The following is a 21,506-nucleotide window of genomic DNA, read 5'->3' as shown; positions in this document are numbered from 1 at the left end:
AAATAGAGCAAAATCTACAAACAGATCAACAAAGAACAGATAATCCAGCACTCAAACCACAAAAGATACCTAAAGGCTATGAAGCTGCATAGATTGAACAAAATCATAAGGCAAACTTATACACACAATGTACTATCAACTGATGTCGATATCGCACTTTTAAGAACAAAATATCACAATCCAGCAAATCAAAGAAAACTCCTAGGAAAAACAAATATTAACCGGCCTGGTGAAGAGGAGAATATTTAAGAAACTAGTCTGCGGTTGAAGTTCCACATTGTACAAAAAATACCCAACATGAAAGGGCGCGCCCATTGAATAAAGCCAGGATTTTTCTTGTAGTGACAGATTCAATTGTTTGTTACAGAGGGAATTTGAGAGCCCGAGCAAGTAGAAGGAACACCAGAGCTACTGTTCAGATGTAGAATCGGATTGGGTTCTTCGATGCAAATCTCGACATAGCATCCTCATGAAGTCCTGCAACATTACTTCCTTTTAAGAACCTCATACCAAATACAACGTAAATACTATGAAAGCTTAAAACAGATAAACGTTGTAAGAAGAGACCGCCTGAAATCTGGCATTTCCTACGGGTGTACGATCAGAAGGGCAGTAAACTCACTGGAGCTTAAAAGCTCAAAATAAATTATATGGAAAGTTGGAAACAGTGGATAAATTTACACTTGGGTCACCTTACGCATGTTAGTCTGACTTGGTCTTGTGTGACCAAATCAACGCTTCTCAAGTGGAGAAAAACGTGGGATATGGAGTTTGTTAAGAGAAAATCTCTCAGAGGCAGTTTGAGGAGGGTGGAGATAATGGGATTTCGGCCTATAAATAGTGGATTAATCTCCATGAGAAATTACAACAAAAAAGGGGAAGAAATCAAACTCCTAACCTATTACCGGAGCCCCCCTTCAACGAAATCTTTCTTTTTCTTCTCTGTGATCAAACACTGGTATCAGAGCAGCGTCGATCTCAACGCCGCCCTCTGGAGCTCTGGGTCAATCAACCACCTCGACCACTCTGCTACGACGTTCGACGACGACGACGATTCTGCTGTTGCGATCGAGTCAATCAACCACCTCGACCACTCTGCTACGACGTTCGACGACGACGACGATTCTGCTGTTGCGATCGACGACGGCGACGACGAACTTGTCCGCCAATTCGCATCTGAGCCGCGACGACGATCGACCACGACGCCAGAGTCTCCATCCTCGGCGAGCTCCTGGATTTAGATCGAGGAAGAATTCTGCCGCCCCTTGCAATTTTTTTCCGGTCCTCAACCCTAGCTTGAAGATCGAGATTTTTTTTAACAGAGGAATCAAGAGGAGTAGTTTGGCCTTTTGTGTTTGGGCCTGGTGATTAAATATCCACGAAAAGCTAAGTAATATACTCCTTGCTAACTCTTCTCTGTTTTAATTAATAAAAAAAAAGGGAAACTTGGGCCTTTGTAGTTGGGCCTGGTAGCTACTGTTGGGTTTAAACTCTTAGATCCAGCGTGAGGAGTATTATATAAGTAGTAATATCAGATTCTTCACACGGTGGATCTTCTCCAAAATTCAGTCAGACAAGTGCTTATACAATCAACACCACTAAGTGACCATCTTGCTCAAATTGGAGCCTCTTTCATCAACTCGGATCAATCAGGTTCATTTTTTATTTAATTTATTTATTTTTTTAACTTTATTATTATTTAGTATTATTGTTACAATATCAACCTTATACAAATATTTAAAATTGAATTTAGTTTTAGTTCTCTACCGAATGGCTAGTAAACTCGTTCTATCAGAACTAGGCAAAATTGACAAATTTAATGGCAGTAATTATGATATGTGGCATAGAAAAATAGGGTATGCTCTTATTCATGACAATATTGATGATATAATCGAAACCACTGCTCCAACCCTGACTGATAAATCTACACCTGAAGAAAAGAAAGGGTTTGAACAGTGTAAGTCGAAAGATAAAAAGGCGAAAAGTCTTATGCTCATGTTCATGGAAGATAATTTAATCAAAGTTTTTGAAACTTATAAGACTTCCATGGACATATGGAATGCAATAAAAGAAAAATACGACACTGCTTCTGAAGTTAACATCCAACTACTCTTGCATAAGTATAATTCTTGTCGTATGCAAGAGGGAGACAATGTCGTAGAACATATAAATAAAATGATTGTCATGGCTAAGGACTTATCCACTGCTGGGACCGAAATCCCGGAAAGAATGCAAGTGGCAACCATTTTGAATAGTCTTCCCCCTTCACTTGCTGTGGCTGCCACCACATTAAGAATGAATCCTGCAAAAGAGAATTCGTCGGTGTGACGGAATGTAATGCTGTGATGACGGATATCAGTGGTTGGTGGATCGACTCCGGTGCGACTAGGCATATCGCAAAGGACAAGAATGGAGTCGTAGAATTCACCGAGCTGAAGAAAGGAGAACAGAGAATCTATATGGGAAATAATACCTATCTCGATGTAGAAGGTATTGGTTCGTATAGATTGGATCTTGGGGACAGCATTCTTGTCCTCAAAGATGTGTTCTATGCGCCAGGAATTCGACGCAATCTGATCTCTGTTCCCAGCTTGATGAAGAAAGGACTGGAAGTGAGGTTCTATAATAACAGGGTTTCTATAGGCAAGAATAATAAAGTGTATGCTATGGGAAAATATGTGCCCGAGCATGAATTATGCATTCTTCCAGTAGTTTGTAATAATTCTGATAATAAAATTTCGAATTTGAACTACTTGTCCTGTTATATTTCTGAATCTGAATTGTGGCATTCTAGACTAGGACATGCTAGTATTTCAAAAATGAAAGAAATTATCAGAATGAACTTGCTTCCTGCACTATCTAATGTTCAATTGCCACCATGTGAACATTGTTTAACTGGTAAAATGACTAGAAAACCTTTTGTTGGCGGACATAGAGCCAATGAACTTTTAGGGTTGATACACTCGGATATTTGTGGTCCCCTAAGTGTCAAAACTCATAGTAATAAAGAATATTTTATTACTTTTATAGATGATTATTCCAAGTTTGCACACGTCTATCTTATATCCAGAAAATTAGAAGCTTTTGACTGCTTTAAGAGATATAAGACAGAAGTTGAAAACCAACTTGGATTGAAAATCAAAATTTTGAGAACTGATAGAGGTGGAGAATATAATTCTAAAGAATTTGAAAGTTATTGTATTCAGCATGGAATTAAAAGACATACAACAATGCCGTATACGCCACAACAGAATGGTGTTGCTGAAAGAAAAAACAGAACATTATTAAATGTAGTTAGATGCATGTTGTCTCATTCTGGTCTCTAAAAACTTTTGGGGAGAAGCATTGTTAACTGCAAACTATATTTTAAATAGAATTCCCACCAAATTAGTTATATCTACACCTTATGAATTATGGAATGGGAGGAAACCTAAATTGAGTCATCTCAGGAAGTGGGGATCTATAGCCCATGTTCTCATTCCATGTTAACTTAGAGATAAGTTTGACTTTAAAATAATAAAGTGTAGATTCATAGGGTATTCAGAAAAGTCAAAAGGTTATAAGTTCTACAATAAAGAAAAAGGTGTCATTAAAAGCAGAGATGCTACATTTCTAGAGAATCTAGAGGAAGAGGAACAAGTTCAAGAGGAAACAGAACCTCTAACTGTAATAGATGATGATTATTACAGTGTTCTCACTAATGACCCTGATATTGTGAATGAACCTAACCTTGAAAATGATGAAATACCTATGGAAAATAATATACCTAATCAACCGGTTGTAGGCAACAAAAGGCAAAGAACACAACCTTCATGGATGGATGATTACTATTTGTATTCATGTGAGTCATCCTGTTTTTCGGTAGATACAAATATAGAAGAACAAGATCCCTGAACCTTTTCTGATGTGATGAAATCGCATGAATCAGCTTCATGGCTAGAATCTATGAGAGAAGAATTTGATTCCATAGAAAAGAATAAGGTATGGGAGTTATGTGATCTACCAGAAAATAGGAAAGCCATAGGATGCAAATGGGTGCTCAAAAAGAAATATCGTGTTGATGGATCTATTGATAAATTCAAAGCACGGTTAGTTGCCAAAGGTTATAACCAGAAGGCAGGAATAGATTTTCAGGAGACGTATTCTCCTGTAGTTAAATTTACATCCATTAGAATTATTTTGGCTATTGTTGCATATCTTGATTTGGAGTTATTCCAAATGGATGTTAAAACTGCATTCCTTAACGGAGAGTTGAAGGAAGCAATATATATGCAACAACCTGAAGGTTTTCAGGTGAAAGAACAAGAACATAAAGTTTACAAATTAATGAAATCTCTATATGGTTTAAAACAGTCTTCTAGACAATGGTATCTCAAATTTCATGATGCAGTTACTAAACTTGGTTTTATTCAAAATAAATTAGATAATTGTGTATATGTCTTGAAAAGTGGGAGCAAGTTTACTATATTATCCTTATATGTGGATGATATATTGCTCGCTGGAAATGACATAGAAATGTTGAATAAAACCAAGGCAGATCTCAGCGAAAAGTTTGAGATGAAAGACATGGGAGATGCATCATATATTCTTGGAATTCAAATAATTCGAGATAGAAAGTCTAGAATGCTAAGTTTAAACCAAGAAAAATATTTAAGATCAGTTCTTAAAAGGTTTGGAATGGAGAATTCCAATCCGGCACCAACTCCGTTGGTTATGGGAAAGAGATTATGTAAAGAGCAAAGCCCTGGAGAGGGGCAAAAGCCATTAGATGTTCCTTATTCTCAAGCAATTGGAAGCTTGATGTATGCAATGTTGTGCACCAGACCTGATATAGCTTATGCTGTGAGTCTAGTCAGTAGATATCAAAGTAATCCAGGACCAGCACATTGGGAAGCCTTATGCTCAAGCAATTGGAAGCTTGATGTATGCAATGTTGTGCACCAGACCTGATATAGCTTATGCTGTGAGTCTAGTCAGTAGATATCAAAGTAATCCAGGACCAGCACATTGGGAAGCTGTTAAAAGGATTATGAAGTATATCAGAGGTACATTGACTCATAGATTAGTTTATCAAGCCGATTCGCTTGAACTCCTCGGTTATTCCGATGCTGATTTCGGAGGTGATAAAGATGATGGAAAGTCCACTTCGGGACACTTATTTATCTTTGGAGGAGGAGCTGTTTCTTGGAGTAGCAAGAAACAAGGGTGTGTTGCTAGATATACGCAAGAAGCTGAATATATAGCTTGCAGTATGGCAACTACACATGCTGTCTGGATAAGACGGTTTTTGATTGATCTTGATCTCAATTTGTTAGAAGGACCTATTGATATTTATTGTGATAATCAAGCAGCAATTAGCTTAATCAATAGTGGCGCGAATAGCTCCAAAGGAAAACATATTGAGATCCAGTATCACTATATTCGAGATATTGTAGAAAAGGGAGAAGTCAAAGTGACTTATATCCCTACTACAGATATGATTGCTGATCCTTTGACAAAAGGAATACCAGCGGAATCTTTTATCAAACATGTAAGTTTGATGGGACTTAGGAATAAATAAGTCCAAGTAAAATTTCATGAATAATGAAATAAGAGTTACTCTCTACGGATAGTGGGAGTAATGGTAAGCAGAAACATCCGATCTCACAAATAGTGAGAGGCATGTCACTTGGTTGATTTGGTCAAGTGGGAGATGTTAGTCTGACTTGGTCTTGTGTGACCAAATCAACGCTTCTCAAGTGGAGAGAAACGTGGGATATGGAGTTTGTTGAGAGAAAATCTCTCAGAGGCAGTTTGAGGGGGGTGGAGATAATGGGATTTCGGCCTATAAATAGTGGATTAATCTCCATGAGAAATTACAACAAAAAAGGGGAAGAAATCAAACTCCTAACCTATTACCGGAGCCCCCTTCAACGAAATCTTTCTTTTTCTTCTCTGTGATCAAACAAAGCGGACCCACTTGAGAAAATGAAGCCTTTGCTGAAACTACAAAGATAAGGTCCTGGGAATGCTCACGTCATCGGGTACTGAGTTTTATTCATCCTTTGTTAACGAAACTGGACTCTACAGAAGTCAAAAGGCATTCTAATTCTTTTGCTTTCTTCATATAACGCTTGAGTAGCGAATTATAAGAATAAACTTAATAACTGTCTGTCAGTATAGTCTTTGCATGTCGGCATTTCAGACGGTCTTTGCATGTTGGCATTTCAGACGTATCCACATCTGAAGCCTTATGACACAACTGCAAGGTTTACCGGGCATAGAAGTTACTGGTAGATAGTTCAAACTATGAAAACAAAAAGCTTGCGTAAAAGTTATGACCAGTATCAGCTGAGAGCATCCTGGAAAATGGCCTCAACCATATCACCATTTTAATGTCAGCAAAATACAAACATTATTATAGTTTTAATTCCTTTAAACCCTTGGCTAGCGCAGTTATGGGCCCACGAAACTAATATCTAAGAGCAACCTGGATAGTGGCCATAGCTAAATCACCTTTCAAATGTATGCAAAATAGAACCAAATTTATAGTTCTAACTCTTTTAAACGTTGGCCAGGGCAGCTTTGAGACTTCCATAGATCGCATAATCTATATAAGGTAGCAGATGCATTCATGTCCTACACTAAGCTACATATTATCAGCAAGTAGATGATCATATGATAGTACATGCTCTAATAAACCTGCTCAACTCACAGGATTATGCAAATATTTCGCGTAGCAACTAGATTGAATGCACTACAAAATATAAGTATGAAGAACATATAAATTCTTAAAAACATAAAAGTACGTTACCTAGATTAACTCATAATATAAGAAAAAATCTAAAGAATTAAAGAAAACAACATCTCTTCAGCAAAAATACATAAAAATTCTTACATCCGACAATTTAAAAAGATGTTCAACTTAAAGTCCTGAGCAAACAGTACAAGTAACTACAGGGCTGTGGAGTGTATATGTTTGGTTAGGCTACGGTCACACGAACATTATATAAGATGCATAAAATGCACAATAGTAAAACAATAAAAATGAATGTGCATTTTCTGTAGGCCTCATCACTGTAGTTGTAAATGATAGTTGAAGAGAAAAACAGGAAAATGGATGAGCATGTCTTGTAGGTAGCATTATTCTGTTTTTGTAAACAATAGTTGAGAAGGCTTATTTGCGGTTTAGCCAATCTGATGGGTTAAAAGCAATTATGGTGACAACAGAAAAGGTTTCTGTAATGTATCCATGATTACGTCAAAAATCTTCCTTGCACCCTCAGACGATGAATGTGTCCAACAGCATATCAGCCAAATTATCTTATAACAGAAACTAAAGAGTATGAAAAGTAAAATAGGAAGATCCTCAATGATTCAAATGGCAACTTATTAACCGAAGCATATACAGTCAGGTCAGACTCTTAAAAAACAATATAACAAAACAGAGGCACTTACATCAGTGAGCTCTTCATTGTTAACAAGTGTACTGACGAGATCACCAAAACTGTTTTGTTCACCCAACAAGTTAGCTGCACTTTCCAGCACAGAACCAAAAACATTTCTTGGGGAATCATGCTGTTCAATACTCTCGACTGCGCGCCTGATATCAGCCTGGCAAAGGGATCATGGTCAAAGTGTAATCAAAATGAAACCTACTTAGCCAATAAAATTAACCAAGCATACATCTGCCAAGAAAGCACCTATTAACTTCTATAAATTATTACGGAAAGGGGAAAAAATAAGGGAAACACTCCACATATACTATATACACACATACAAACAAATGATTACAGTACAACTCATCATTTCAATTTCTCATTGGCACTAGGACGCTTATAACTCAAGAAATTAGCAAAGAAACTTTTCTTATTAAAAATTGAAATTGAATAAGAAAAAAATTGATATTTGGATAAGAAATAATTCCAAGAAATAATATCCCTTTAGAAAATTTACGAAGCATACGTTCAAGCTAAAACTGGGTTCTGACAGAATCTTAAGCGGACAACATATACAAAAAGAAATTCGCTTTAAAAGAAAGCTGAACTGAATAGAGCTCAACACTAAATATGAAAATGAAAGGGCCTAAATAACCACGACCCTTCAATATTCACACACCACAAACACTGAATTCTTATTTTAGACTTCACATATCTGATGAGTTCATACCCCAAAAAAAAAATTTTGTCTTTAATTTTCCAGTTGCACCATTTACCCATTCCCTTGCTTTATCACATAGCTATTACATAGCTATATATAGCTCCGCTGTTATAATCTAGTAGTGATAAAATAGAAATGATTACCGTTGAGTCTCTCTCATGCACCGTGTCATCAGTAACCCTGCCACCATTGTCACTCTGAGGTTGACTGTTAGGTTGCAAGCTAGGTGCAGGTGCTGATCCTGTTGAACCCCTAAGAGCTTGCGAAACAGCAGGCATCATGTGCTGAATCATCCTTGAAAAGTCTAGTCCTCCACCTTGGCCATTCCCAATCTCTGAAAATATTGCCCCAAGACTTTCCGGCTCTCTTTGTACTTGTTGCGTAATGTTATTCAGTGTGTTTCTAATAGCAGGATTTTGAGTACACTGTTCTAACATGCTTCTCAAATCATCTGAGGAACCAATCCCAGTCTGTTCAGCTATTCCTGACAAAATATTGCTGAAAGCAGGGGTTCGAAGGACAAGAGACATCATGTCAGCAGGATCAACTTGAGTATGGTCATTGGTAGCTTGATCTTGTGAAGGCAAAGTGTTCATATTTTGACCAACTAAAGAGGTTTGTTGACTAGATGTGCTGTTAGTATTTGCTCTTTCTCCATCAGAGCTCTGAGACGCAAGGGATTGTAAAAGTTGTTGACCCCTAGCAATAGAGTGCGGGTCCTGATTAATTGGCAGTGTCTCACGTTCTACATTGTCGTTCCCTACTGTTTTTGCGGTTTTACCCCGCCTCTGTGCATATACATTTACAACGAGTGAGGATGTACAGTGATATTTTGACATTTAAAAATACAAAATGTTACGGAACAACTTAATTACAGAAATCTAAATTACCTTAGGCTGCAAACCTCCAAGCCCTAACCCCAAAGGAGTAACCCTGTTACTGTCACTACCCTGGCCCAATCGTGCAGTATGTTCTGCCGAGGTAGTAGCTGATGAGTTCGCATCAATGCCTGAACCTCCATTTGGGTGCAAACTATTAGATTTGGAGCTGCTCTCTTGAGAGATCTGGAAATGTCAATTACCCATGATAAATTTGCCGGAAAGTCCAATATATAAATATTAGAAAAGAAAATAGTACACTGATTAAATACATCATGTACTTCATCTATAGGCATGCTAACACCACGGGCCGTTGAAGAAGTACTTTCTTGCTCTGCAGAATCAGCACTTCCAGTGTGATCTTTGACATCATCCTGAGCCGAATCTGCTGAAAGCAAATGTGATCAAAGAAATAAATTAAATAAATAAGATCATCAATCAAACCAGCACAAACAAAGTAACAAACCCATAAAAAATATTCTTCAAAGTTGTCCACCCACCAGGAGAGGCTTGTTGAGGTCCTTCTCTTAGGCATGATGAATCAGTCAACTGGGTATCAGGAGATGGACTGTGGCCAGGTGCATTACTGGGTATTGAGGGTGTTTGATCCATTTGCCTAGCCATATTGGATTGTGCTAAAAAGCCTTGAGCTTCAGTAGTTTGCACACTCTGTGATGATGAACCAAACCTTAGTGCACCACCAGCAAGCGCATTGGCAACTTGCGCACTTATCTGTTGTATAAACGGTGGCAAGCTCCTCAACTCCGAAGAAGGCTGAGGAGCAACAACGGGAGGTTGGGTCCCACTGTTCACAGCCGTACCTGACCTTTGTGAACCACCACCAAGTGCATTAACAACCTGTGCACTTATCTGTTCTACAATTGATGGCAAGGTTCCGGTCTCTGAAGAAGGCTGAGCAACAACAGTAGGACGTTGTCCACTGCTGCTCATAGTTGGATTGGGAGCTTCAGCTGAAGCTGAAGGAAAGGGAACAGAGAGCTGAGACCTTACTTGAACAGGATATATTACGCTAACGACATGACCGCTAGTTTGTGTAGGGGGGCGTGTTGGAATAGCTGCAACAACCGTTCTAGGAGGAAATCCTGGTGTTGGAACTGAATCCCCTGTACCATTACCTTCTCTGTTTGCTTGTTGAGCTTCTCCAGTAGCTCCTCTAGCAGCAGCATTTGATACCCCGGGAATAAAGGAACTTCCTGAATGTCCCATGAAATCAGCAAATGCAGAGAGAAAATATGGAGAAATATAATGTTTTTACCTGTATGTATGTGGATATTTACATGTCTCGAAGAATCTCCTGACGGCCCATTAACCATAGAAGCTGACGGAGTGCCAAACAGAGAATTTGTTTGCATAGGGAAAGGCTGCAAAGAGAACAATACTAATTGAAATAAGGTGACTAGCAACAAGAGACATGAGGCGTAATTACCCGGATAAAAGTACCTGAACCATTATAGGATTTGGTCCGGAAGAAGATATATAAACCGCTGGACCAGCATTTACCACAGAATCAGCCTGAATATCCCGAAAAAAGAAATGTCAATCATTAATACCTACAAGAAGTCTTACAGAATGAAATACAGCAGAAATGCAAGGCATTGATGTTACTTACTGGGGATTGTCCCATGCGAAGTGTCATAATTGTACGGCCAAGTTCCAAAAGCATAGCACCTAAATGCTGCATTGCTGCTCCTATTTGCAATGCTTCAGCTTGTACCTGACCTCGTACTGCTGCGTCTGTTGAAGTTCCTTCTCTTTCCAGACGTGTAGCAACTCGCTAGGAGGCACAAGAAAAAATAGACGATCAGACAAAGCATGATGTTTGAGAAAGTAGATAAGGCCAAAAAATATATTGAACAAGAGTGATTTTTTATGAATCCAAATGAAAAAGGGGGCCAATTGTATGCACGCAGAAACATAATTTTTGTCATTTGAAATATAGTAGTAAAGCGATCTACAAGGACCACAAGGACACATACGGAGAGTGCAGCTGCAGCATTGCCTCTGAGCAGTTCTTGCGTTTGTTCCATAACCCTTCGCAACATTTCAGGTGTCAGAGCTCCATTTGCACCCAGGGACGGAGTTTCAGTGCTCGGAACACGTAGATTATTAGGTGAAGGCTGAGAACCTTCAAACATATGATATTAAGGCAAGGCGATATTAGTCATATGTTATAGTGACTCTTAGTTGTAAATATTCACATTAACAAGCTTACCGCCATTTTGCAATACAACCTCCATGCGACTGATGAATTCAGAAAGAGTTGATAAGGAATCTGGTATACTCTGAAAAGAAAGATATTGGAAAATGTAATATATCAAAGAAAATCTGCACAAGAAAGCCATACAACAAAAGTATATAATGAGTCCTACCATATGTGGAGATAGAAACCTAGCTGGTGGAAATTGTGGAACTTGATGTAGAGGTGGAAGAGGTATATTGAGGCCTGTAGAAGTTAATGACGTTGAATTTGATGCAGGACTACCACTAGAATCCTGGTTTCTTTCTGCTTCAGCACCTGAAGAGGTCTGATGGGACATCGAAAGACAGTTAGTTCAGAGGATTTTATGTATGCAGAAAGGAATACACCTACTTAAAACATCACTCACTGCAGCAACAGATGGTGTGCCACTAACTGATCCAGTAGGATCACCAGTCGAAACTCCAAAAGAACTTAAAACTGCTCCAACAAGCTGCAGAGAAATCAATGAGCAAATAATGCATACTAGTGCCCAACTCAATTTGTCCAACTCAATTTTGAAATTTAAAAGAACTAATTTTTGGATGATATACCCGACTGATGTCAACTACCATATTCTCCCCTGGGTCTGCAACATTAAGAGTTCCAAGAAGAACACTATGTGAAATCTGCCCAATCCTGTTACGTGGAGCACCAGGAGTAGAATCACTTCCTACAGGGGATAGAGAAAGTACATACTGTAAGAGCAAAAATAATTGTGCCTTTAACCTGAAGTATCAAACAGTGCTCTAAACAAAGCTGCAGTTAAATAACAAGAATATCATACACAAAGATAGTTTTTAATTCTTGCATGAGTTATATAGCAAAGCTTTTTTTCCTTTTTTCCTCTCCATTTCATATATTCACTAAGGTCTAGTTTTTAACTCTCACAGTGAAATAACAAGAATATCATACACAAAGATAGTTTCTAACTCTGAGTTATATAGCAAAGCTTTCTTTTCTTTTCTTTTTCTCTCTGTTTCATACATTTGCGAAGGTCTAGTGACTTTTGAAGGGTTGTGTGTTGGATACGCAAGCAAGAGCTTAAATTGCATGACCAATAAGATATCAAAAACGGAACCTCCTTAGATTTTATTGTAATTCCCCTAATAACAGGAAAGAAAATGGCACCCGATGGCAAATTGGAAGAAGGAATAAATCTAGGCTGTTGTAAAATTTGTTTAGCCCAAAAAACATTTACATAAAATATGAAAGAAAGAACACATGCCCAATAATGATATGTAGCTATTTAGGAACCAGATTACATATGACTTGATAAAAAAAAAGACAGTGCTGAGTTCTCGTCGCCATTAAAATTCCAGGAGTATCTACTGGGATTCACCCAAGGAACATAAATTTGAATAGTGTTATCTAATAACATAATTCTACTATCAATCAAGTCCCCGTGCACCCAAGCAGCCTCCAGCTATTAGCTCTAAGCCCGTTAACTATCATAGTGGCCTTGCATTCATCTGACCAAGTTAGGTTGATAATCATTATTAGCTTGTCAGGCATGGGAAGACACTAGAGCAAATAAGTACCAAACTACAACCTGACGCTGATAACAAACATGATGCATCTACGATTGCGAGCCACTTGAAAAACAGTTATGTTTGGAGACCACGTGTTTTATATATCTATGGAAAACACATCAAGATCAGGGTATTTTAAAAATACAATAAAAAACTTATAGATGGTGAGACATAGATCTATATTCCTGTACCTTTTATGGTTTACAATACTAAGAACGCATAAAAAGTGGCAACAGAGCCCAATAAAAGAATAATAAAAAAACTTTATTCGTCACTAACCAAAAAAACTCAATATAAGCGTCCAAGCATGCAGAATTAGTACCTAATATCTTAGAAAGCATTGCCTTTCATAAGGTAAGGTTCCTATCAATTCATAATGCTATGGCAGTCTTTATTACACGTAACAGAAGAGCATAGACTCCATACAAATTTTACACTTCAGGGTAAACACAAGGAAGAGGCATGTTAGCTCGAGATTTATCAGGGGATAAGCAGCCAAAAGATAAGCAGTTTTAATAGATAACAAAGAATAGTAAAATCAAATGAATCTTATTGTGTGGATATTTACTTGTCTTCTGTAATTAGATTGCAGATAGCCCTATGCAAAATTTCCTAGATGTTCAATACCTTACGTAAGCATGTAATTCTAAGTTCCCAACAATAGTATTAAAAAAAAGGAAACCATATTTTTTTTAAAAAAATTACAACCAATAAAACTGTCTTTAAGCGAGATAGCCTACAAATTGCACCTTGGTTATTATCTTGTGCAGCACCCTCAGAACCTGCTCCTGATGAGGCTTGCCCCTCAACTGGCTGTCTTGCAACTAAATGTAGCGTATGACCATCTTCCAAATCTACACATAGTGAAGGATAAATCTATCCAAGATAAAGGTGAAGTGAAATAAAGCACAAAAGAAACATAAATGGATAAGAACTATTATGACCAATCTTGACTAATAATATACAAAGAGAATAGAAATATTAACTCAAAAGTATTTAGTTCATCTTTCTAAAAGATTCAACAACAAAGTGAGATGCACATGCTTATTACGTATCATATTCTGAGAGATTTGCTTACTGCATGTCACATATTTTGGAGAAATATTTTTTATAGCAAACTATACCCATGTAGCAAAACAAACTAAGGAACGTGAGATATACTCGTCTACTGCACATCATGTATTTTTGATGCGAAACGGGGAAGGGGGTCTATCGGGATCAGCGATTCAATTTGAACAAAGCACTGTTTCGCCAAAAATCATGATATTCGGTAGGAAAATAATTCGAAAACAACTAATGTGACAGATGGATTTTAACAAGGTTTGCATTGATAATTATGAATAATCCCAATCTCAAACAATTTAATCACAATATTCATTATCATTTCGCAAGTTCTACAATCAATATCAATTTTTCAACAGTCACAAATTCAGTTCTCTCAACTCACAGATATAATTAAGCAGCGAATATATGATAAGAATTTAGAGATGTATTATTCATGCAATTAACTAATAAGCTAAGATTAACAGAATAATAGAGAGAAAACAAAACCTTCCCTTGATCTCTAAGATCATCCGCACGCTGTATTGATTATCTGAAAATTACCCGAATCCAAGAGGCCCATTAACTACATTGGGGCCCACAGCTGATCCCATCAATATAATCTAATCTCTGTTCTTCTTCCATCTCAGGAAAAAAAAAGAGAAGCCCATGGGTGTTCGGTGCAGCTCCGATCTGAGGAGAGGTGCATGGTGGCTACTGTTCGGGTGCAACGAGCAGGGGGAGGAGGCAAACAAGTGAAGGCTCGCGGGGGCTAAAAGCTTGGACGGAAACAGGAGTGATCGCAGGGAGTTTTGGGTTGGGGGCGGTCGGACTGCTTGGGGAAGCCAAGGAAGGGTTCATGGGGAAAAGGGGGGAAGAAAGAGGGGGAGTGGTGGCTCGAGGGTGAAGGGGAGCAGGGCTTTGGACGGCGGCTAGGTTGTTTGAGGACGGACGGAAGCTAGGGTTCAGGTGAGGGTTTCTCGGTGAAGGGAGAGGTGACTGACGGTTGCAGAAGATGGGGGAATTGGGGTTTTTGGAGGAGTGGGTGGCGTTTGTGAGGATGAAGAAGGGGGGGTGGAAGGCGGTGCTGATGGTCGACGGGAGAAGAGAGATGGATTCGGTTGTGGGTTTGGGAGTTGATTGCCTAGAGGAAGAAGATGAACAGTGTTGTTTCTTTTTTTAGGCGATGTAGAAGAAACGAAAAACTATTGCTAGGGTTTCACACCTCAGTTAAGCAAAATAATTTTCATTTTTATTCTTCAATTCGTCAATGATTCAAAAATCTGATTACAGAGCTCTTTTATAGAGCAATTACAATCCCTCAAATCACTCTAACCAATTATTAACTTCCAAATCTAAATCAAAATTCAAAATTCAAAATTCGAAATTCGAAATTCAAATTAACTACTAAAAAACTGAAATAATTAAAGTTCAACTACAAATAAAGAAATGACATTCTTGTCCTCATCAATTTTGCTTATTGTGATTAAGAGCAAACATAACCTTATACGCAAAATCTGCATTGAACACACAAACACAACTAGACGGGCGTGCACGAAGAAATGCAGATCTATGATTAATAATACTTCAAATGAAAACTTCCTCTCTTAAAATCATATATATCTAAAATAAAAGGATACGATATTCAGAGAGAAGGTGATCGTCTTTCAGGACCTTCCCTCTATATATCAGTCTTTGCCGTTGCACAGGAATACCAGTCACATCTACTAGCTTCTCCTTCAACACTGGTACTGGCATCTGCATAAAAATAAGAATGTTCTATGAACAAATCCATCTAAGCTTCATTCTGCACAAAGGAGGTATATAGCTATCGAGCTAAAGAAAGAATTCAAAGGTAAAACATGAGGCAAGCTTAGTGTTTTATAAAAGAAGACAGAAATAACTGTTAGCTAGTACCAGAAGCTACAGAGATTCCGATGTTCCTCCAACAAATATGGCAGACAACTGTTAGAATTGTTAGAAGCAACTTTGAGTCGTGAAATTTAGAATAATCCCAGCCAAGTGAGAAAATCATCGGCTGACAGCTTTATTTTTTTTAGCATTAACTGGATAAAAGGTTACATCAAAGAAATTTCCATGTAAAACATGAAGCTCACTATCATTCATGTGCTCAATATATTAGTTCCAAGAAAGCATTGCCATCAGAAAAGATCAACAATAAATCCAATATCTGCTGACAAATCTATAGATGCAAATTTCTCCTCGCAAACTATCTGAGTTAAGGACCATCGACTGGAAGATGAAACAACAATAAGATGTTGTCAACAGGCTACTATCATGCTTCACTCGCCCTACTTTTCAGGTCTGAAAGAACTCAGTAGAAGAGACAAGATGGTCAATTGTCAAGCATACTTCACAAGTAACTATCTTTTCTCAAGTAAAACACTGCTTAGATTAATCCTAATAAATTAACCAGGCTCAAATTCTACTAACTGGGAGGAGTCAAAACTTATACCCCAAAAAAAAGGAAGGAAGAGTGGTGACGCCTTGATTTTTATACAAAATTATTAGAAGCTTTCATGGGTGTGTATTGCAAGCATGCAAAACTCAAACACAAACCTATAGATTCAGAGGCGTTGGTTAGTGCACTATGCAGCTGTGTAGCACGGACACGGATCCGACACGGCCATCCGACACGCCGACACGAGGCAAATCCTAAAAAATACATAGGATACGTGTGTTCGACACGTGTGTCCGACACGGACACGACACGACACGGCTTCATGTTATGCGTGTCCGTGCTTCATAGCTATGCAGTATATACACAGCTACACAAAGAATCCCAGAGATTTCATGTACTGTATGTAATAAAGTCTTTCTACAAGGCACAGAGACAAACACAAACAAACAAGAAAATATATATATATATATAAAAGAAAACACATTTTGTAATCGTGATTTATACCATATGAAGTGGAACTCTGATCACAATGGGTACACTAATGAGTAAGATTGATAAAGTCACAATTAATGCAAAAACAACTAATTGAAAAGCAATAGTCATATTTGTAATCCTCCAAGCTACCAACAAATGAGCTAATACCAAATGAACTACACCATTTGATCCCCTGCTATGCTTGGACAACATGTAAAGTGATTGTGTGGTCAGTGCTCAATGATAATCTATGTTGCTTAGCAACAAGTAAAGCATACTAGACCAAAAAAACATGCTGAAAGTTAATTAAATTAGAAAACTCACTAAGTCCATCAGTAAAGTCCACTTACTAAATGTATACAAACATAAGTATCTGATTCAGCAACTGATCGCAATCACCCAAATCAAAATAATCAAAAACTTTACTAGTGACATTTCAAAGCAACAAATACCACATTAATAATTTCTTTCTTTCGTAATAGTTTTTACGTGTAAAAATTGCACCTGCAGTAGATAGTTACCAAACTGAAGTAAAATTCATTACGAAATTGTTTATTTACTGCAATCAGAACTTTATGTATATATCGGTGCCAAGTTGGCAATCAGGAATAGCATACATCTTTGCCCACACGAAAGGTGTAGATCTTCGAATCCAAAGTTTTAATATTGATCTCTACAGTCGACTCCAGATTTTCTCCAGTCAATGAACCTGCATCCGCTGTAGAAGCTTCATCCGCCATCCTGTGAAGTAATAAAAAAGTAACCATGCATTCAAAAATAATTAGAAGAAACTAAAGTAACCATGCATTCAAAAATAATTAGAAGAAACTAATAAAAGAGAGGAAACAACAGGAGCGAGTAGAATACAACTACACGTGAACTCTGATAAATATTAAAATGAAAAGCATTAGGCTTTACCACTAATGACAAGAGGATAATCTCTATGGCTGCTAAAGGTCAAGCTTGGTCTAAGAAGCACTGTAAATTATTATGCATCCATATAAAGGGAATCTCTGAATGATACACCTTCACATTTGCAATCATTTCATTTGATTAAACAAGTCCAAATTCATATAGAAACTAAAGTTTTATATTGCCCATAAGTTATAGATAGAACAAAAGTTCAGGTAATTTCAAATGAAAAAGAAAACATGAACCCACATGCATTCTCTTTTTATTGCCAAAGTTGTAGTCGTTGGTCACATGTAGTTTCAGTTTAGAAGAAAACATCAATCCACATGTATTCTCATTTTACTGGCAAAGTTGTGCTCTTCCATCTCCTCTTCATTTTGAATAGGGAATGACTAGTACCTTTTATCCGCAATCTATTCAGAACGGCAATGCCCCCCAACCCCTGACATGACCATCAATGTATCTATGAAATTCCATTCACCTATATAAAAGCAGGGCATTCCCAAGTCCCCGCGTCTTTCCTGCAACTGACTGACAAAGAAAAAGATCCAACAAGCCTACAATATTGTTCTCTTCTTCCAAAGAATATTAACATAATGGGTTAAATAGGTCAAATGAGAATGTTATGACTTTTTTAGATAACATTCATGTTTTGTTTTGCATGGAATATTACATTGATATACATCAGGTGAATGCACGAGGAGATAATAACATGCACATTGATGACAACAACAAAGCCTGTACATATCTCACATAAGTGACGTGGAGGTTAGCTTATTGTGAGATAGAAGCGATTGAAACCCACGTGGAAACTTTTAAATACACCTTTTCACTGTAAATATGGAACTAAACTTGATATAATGGAACGGAACTAGATACATTTGAAGAGGGGTATGGTTTTGAAGTCAAATGCTTTATGGGATTATCATATGCTTTATTCTTTCACTGGCATTGGCATATTAGAACTTTAGAAGAATGATCAGGAATAGCAAAACCAAGGTGTTCAAGTGTGAATGGGACTGTAACGGGATTCATCCATGGTAACAAGTAATTGTATAGGATGGCAAAGGGAGGAAGAAGGGTAAGTTGAAGGTGGCCAAAGAGGACTAGTAGCCTTACAGGGTTGGTAGCTTCGAGTTTTCTTTCTTTTGGATGTATAATCTGATGGCACCTGCTGATTTTTTATAATGCTTTCAACCTACAATTTATGAGATTAAAGAAGAGGAAGGAGGAGGAACGAGAAGGGTTTCAACTCTTTGAAAGCGAGTTCAAGGTATATTTGTTCAATAATGATAACTAACGTTGTCAAAGTTTTCTCTACTCTTGTGCCAAAACTAACTAGACTTCAAGCGGGCACCATATTTTAGGATTTATATGTATGAACTTTTAAGCTACTACCGTCCAAATAGATGTTTTCCAAGGACCTCTAACACAACATAATTGTGGACAGTTGAGACAAGAACACAAATACTATATCTCAGTCATCACTTTCCATCAAAATAGACCATCTATTAACTGTGACAATGTAGAGAACGATGATCAAAAGAGATTTAAAACCAACTATTGATTTTATGATTGGTACTTCTAGTAGCTATTCATAAGGCAACATCAACAACATAGCATAGTACCGCACTATGCGAGTGGGAGAACCTGATCTCCCAGTGTTACCATCTAAACTCACACAAGCAACATTTTCGTCGTTTGGGTTTGATAATTTTGTCAATTTGTTATAAAAATATCACATTCGGACAGAATCACAGATGAAGTACATCTCAATCCCTTTTCCACACTACTACGTTTGCAAAAAACAAAAATATCTCCTTTATTGCCTAGGTTAACATACCAATGAGCAAAATATGAAATTGGGCAAAGGAACTGCAACCAAAATAATCGACTAAACGTTAAACTAGACTTTTAATCTAAACCCTAGTTTCCATCAGATTTCGCGAGACACCCCATTAATTTTGAATTTAAGAGGGTAACGTATGAGCTCCAACAATTAAAAAATTAAAATAAAATTTCTGTAAAAAAAGCAAAGCATCAAATCTGGACAAAAGTTGCAGAAATTAACATTGTAGAGATGATTAAGCAAAAAAAGTCAAATAAAATAAAAGAAGAAAAGAAAGGGATCGATCGCACCTGAGCTAGGGTTTTGTTGACGATCGAAATACGGGAATTTTTTTCTATCAGCGATTTCAACGGCGAACGAGGAGAGAATAGGAAAAATAAAGACGAGAGATTTCCTTCCTTCGTTTTTTTTTTTTTTTTTTTTTTTTTTTGCCCTTTGCTTTTTATTTTTATTTTTTAGTTTTTTTAAAATTTTATTTTTCGCTGCTGCCGTTGTTTCTGGAAGCCTCTGGAATCGGCTTTGCTTGTTTAGGTACGAAGGAGCTGGATACCATGAAAACTGATTTCAAGCTACGCGGGCTGATTCGGGTGGGCTCTAAGCCCAATCGCGCACAAGCCTAATTGTACCCTGATTTTGTTTTTTATTACTATTTTATATTTTATTTATTTATTTCCGGTTCTCATCATATTTGGAATTAGGGTTGTTTGTTTGCCTAAAAAAAGAGGGAAATCAAATAATAGGAAACATATTTCTATGAATTTTTTTTTTGAGATTGTTTGGTTGGTTAAAAAAAATTAAAGAATGAGAGATAAGTTGTCACATTATTATTGGATGACGTGGTTGATTTTTTAAGGAAATTTATTTTAAGGTTGTTTGGTTGGCTAAAAAAATTAAAATAAATAAATTAAAAGAAACATATTTCCTGTAATAGGTTCTTTTATTGTGTTTGGTTCATTCATAAAAATAAGAAAATAGATGAGATGATATGAGTTGTCATTATATTATTGGATGATGTGACCCACACAAAGAAAATCGATTTTCTAGTTTTTTGTAGGAAATAGGTGAAAATAAAATGTTAATGAGATGAGATGAGTTGTCACCATATTATTGGATGATGTGAGCGATTTTTAAAGATGAGATGTGATGGAGATGAGATGAGTTGGATGATGTGACTCATTTATTGTGTTTGATTTTTTTTTAGGAGATGATATGAGATGAGTCGTGGGATGAAATAATTTTTTATTAGATGTTGTGGTGAGTTTAGGGATGAAAATATTTTTTTTGTTGATTTCTGTGTACCCTTTTCATTTTCTTGGTTTTTAGGAAACCAACCAAACAGCCCCTTAAAGTAAGTCTAGGCTTTTAGATATGACAAAGAGATTGTTCGTGGAACTATTTTATTATTCGAATTGTTGTTTCGTGTATTTATTAAAAACTATAACAATAATCTTTTAGAGTTTAAGATTTACTATTGACCCATTTTAATGTTTTTTTCACAATCTCGTGATAAATTATTACTTTGTTGTTACAAAGACATTTCTCACAAATAGTTTTGCGACATTTTTTTTAATAGAATGATTAAGTTATTACGCATGTGACCCACCTCTCTGACATGAATGGTTGGAAAGTCACAATGTGATTGCCACGGTCTTGGATTTAATTTCGGAGCGAGCTATATATACAAAAAAAAAAGCCAAACGTGCATGTTCATACTGAATAGCAGTCTATTTTCTTCACAACGTCCTTCTAGTATACAAAAACTAAGCTAAAGATTATATATTGGTATCATTGACAATGAGGAGATTTTTCTCATTTACAATGATGTGACACAATCCCCACAATGTGAAGAAGAGAGAATAAAGTAGGAGAGAGAATTCCATATTGTGAGATTGTGCCATGTCATTGTCAATGAGGGAATCCCCCTCCTTGACAACGATACTCATTAATCTCTCTCTCTATATATATATATAATTATTTTACCTCTTTTCCAAATTAGGCTTAG

The 21,506-nt window shown here is 37.0% G+C and overlaps 1 protein-coding gene across 4 annotated transcripts; it reads right to left on the bottom strand.

Moving 5' to 3' along the window:
- On the bottom strand, positions 67-20,029 carry LOC109825812 (large proline-rich protein BAG6). Of its 4 annotated transcripts, none has more exons than XM_020392712.1 (18): positions 19,795-20,029; positions 17,361-17,484; positions 15,488-15,605; positions 13,556-13,660; positions 11,829-11,947; positions 11,645-11,728; positions 11,408-11,563; positions 11,251-11,320; positions 11,015-11,163; positions 10,648-10,812; positions 10,479-10,550; positions 10,294-10,399; positions 9,518-10,231; positions 9,290-9,405; positions 9,030-9,203; positions 8,283-8,927; positions 7,438-7,593; positions 67-477 (listed from the first exon to the last, which is right to left on the bottom strand). In XM_020392712.1, exons 2-18 carry the CDS (start codon positions 17,481-17,483, stop codon positions 409-411), a joined length of 3,141 nt encoding a protein of 1,046 aa, XP_020248301.1. In that variant the 5' UTR covers position 17,484; positions 19,795-20,029; the 3' UTR covers positions 67-408. The 4 variants fall into 4 exon arrangements, with proteins under 4 accessions (XP_020248301.1, XP_020248303.1, XP_020248302.1 ...); XM_020392714.1 differs by having other exon boundaries at positions 9,299-9,405; XM_020392713.1 differs by having other exon boundaries at positions 9,290-9,402.

This window comes from Asparagus officinalis, chromosome 10 (genome assembly GCF_001876935.1).
Source record: "Asparagus officinalis chromosome 10, Aspof.V1, whole genome shotgun sequence".
Taxonomy (NCBI): domain Eukaryota; kingdom Viridiplantae; phylum Streptophyta; class Magnoliopsida; order Asparagales; family Asparagaceae; genus Asparagus; species Asparagus officinalis.
This window is presented reverse-complemented; position numbering and strand designations above follow the sequence as displayed.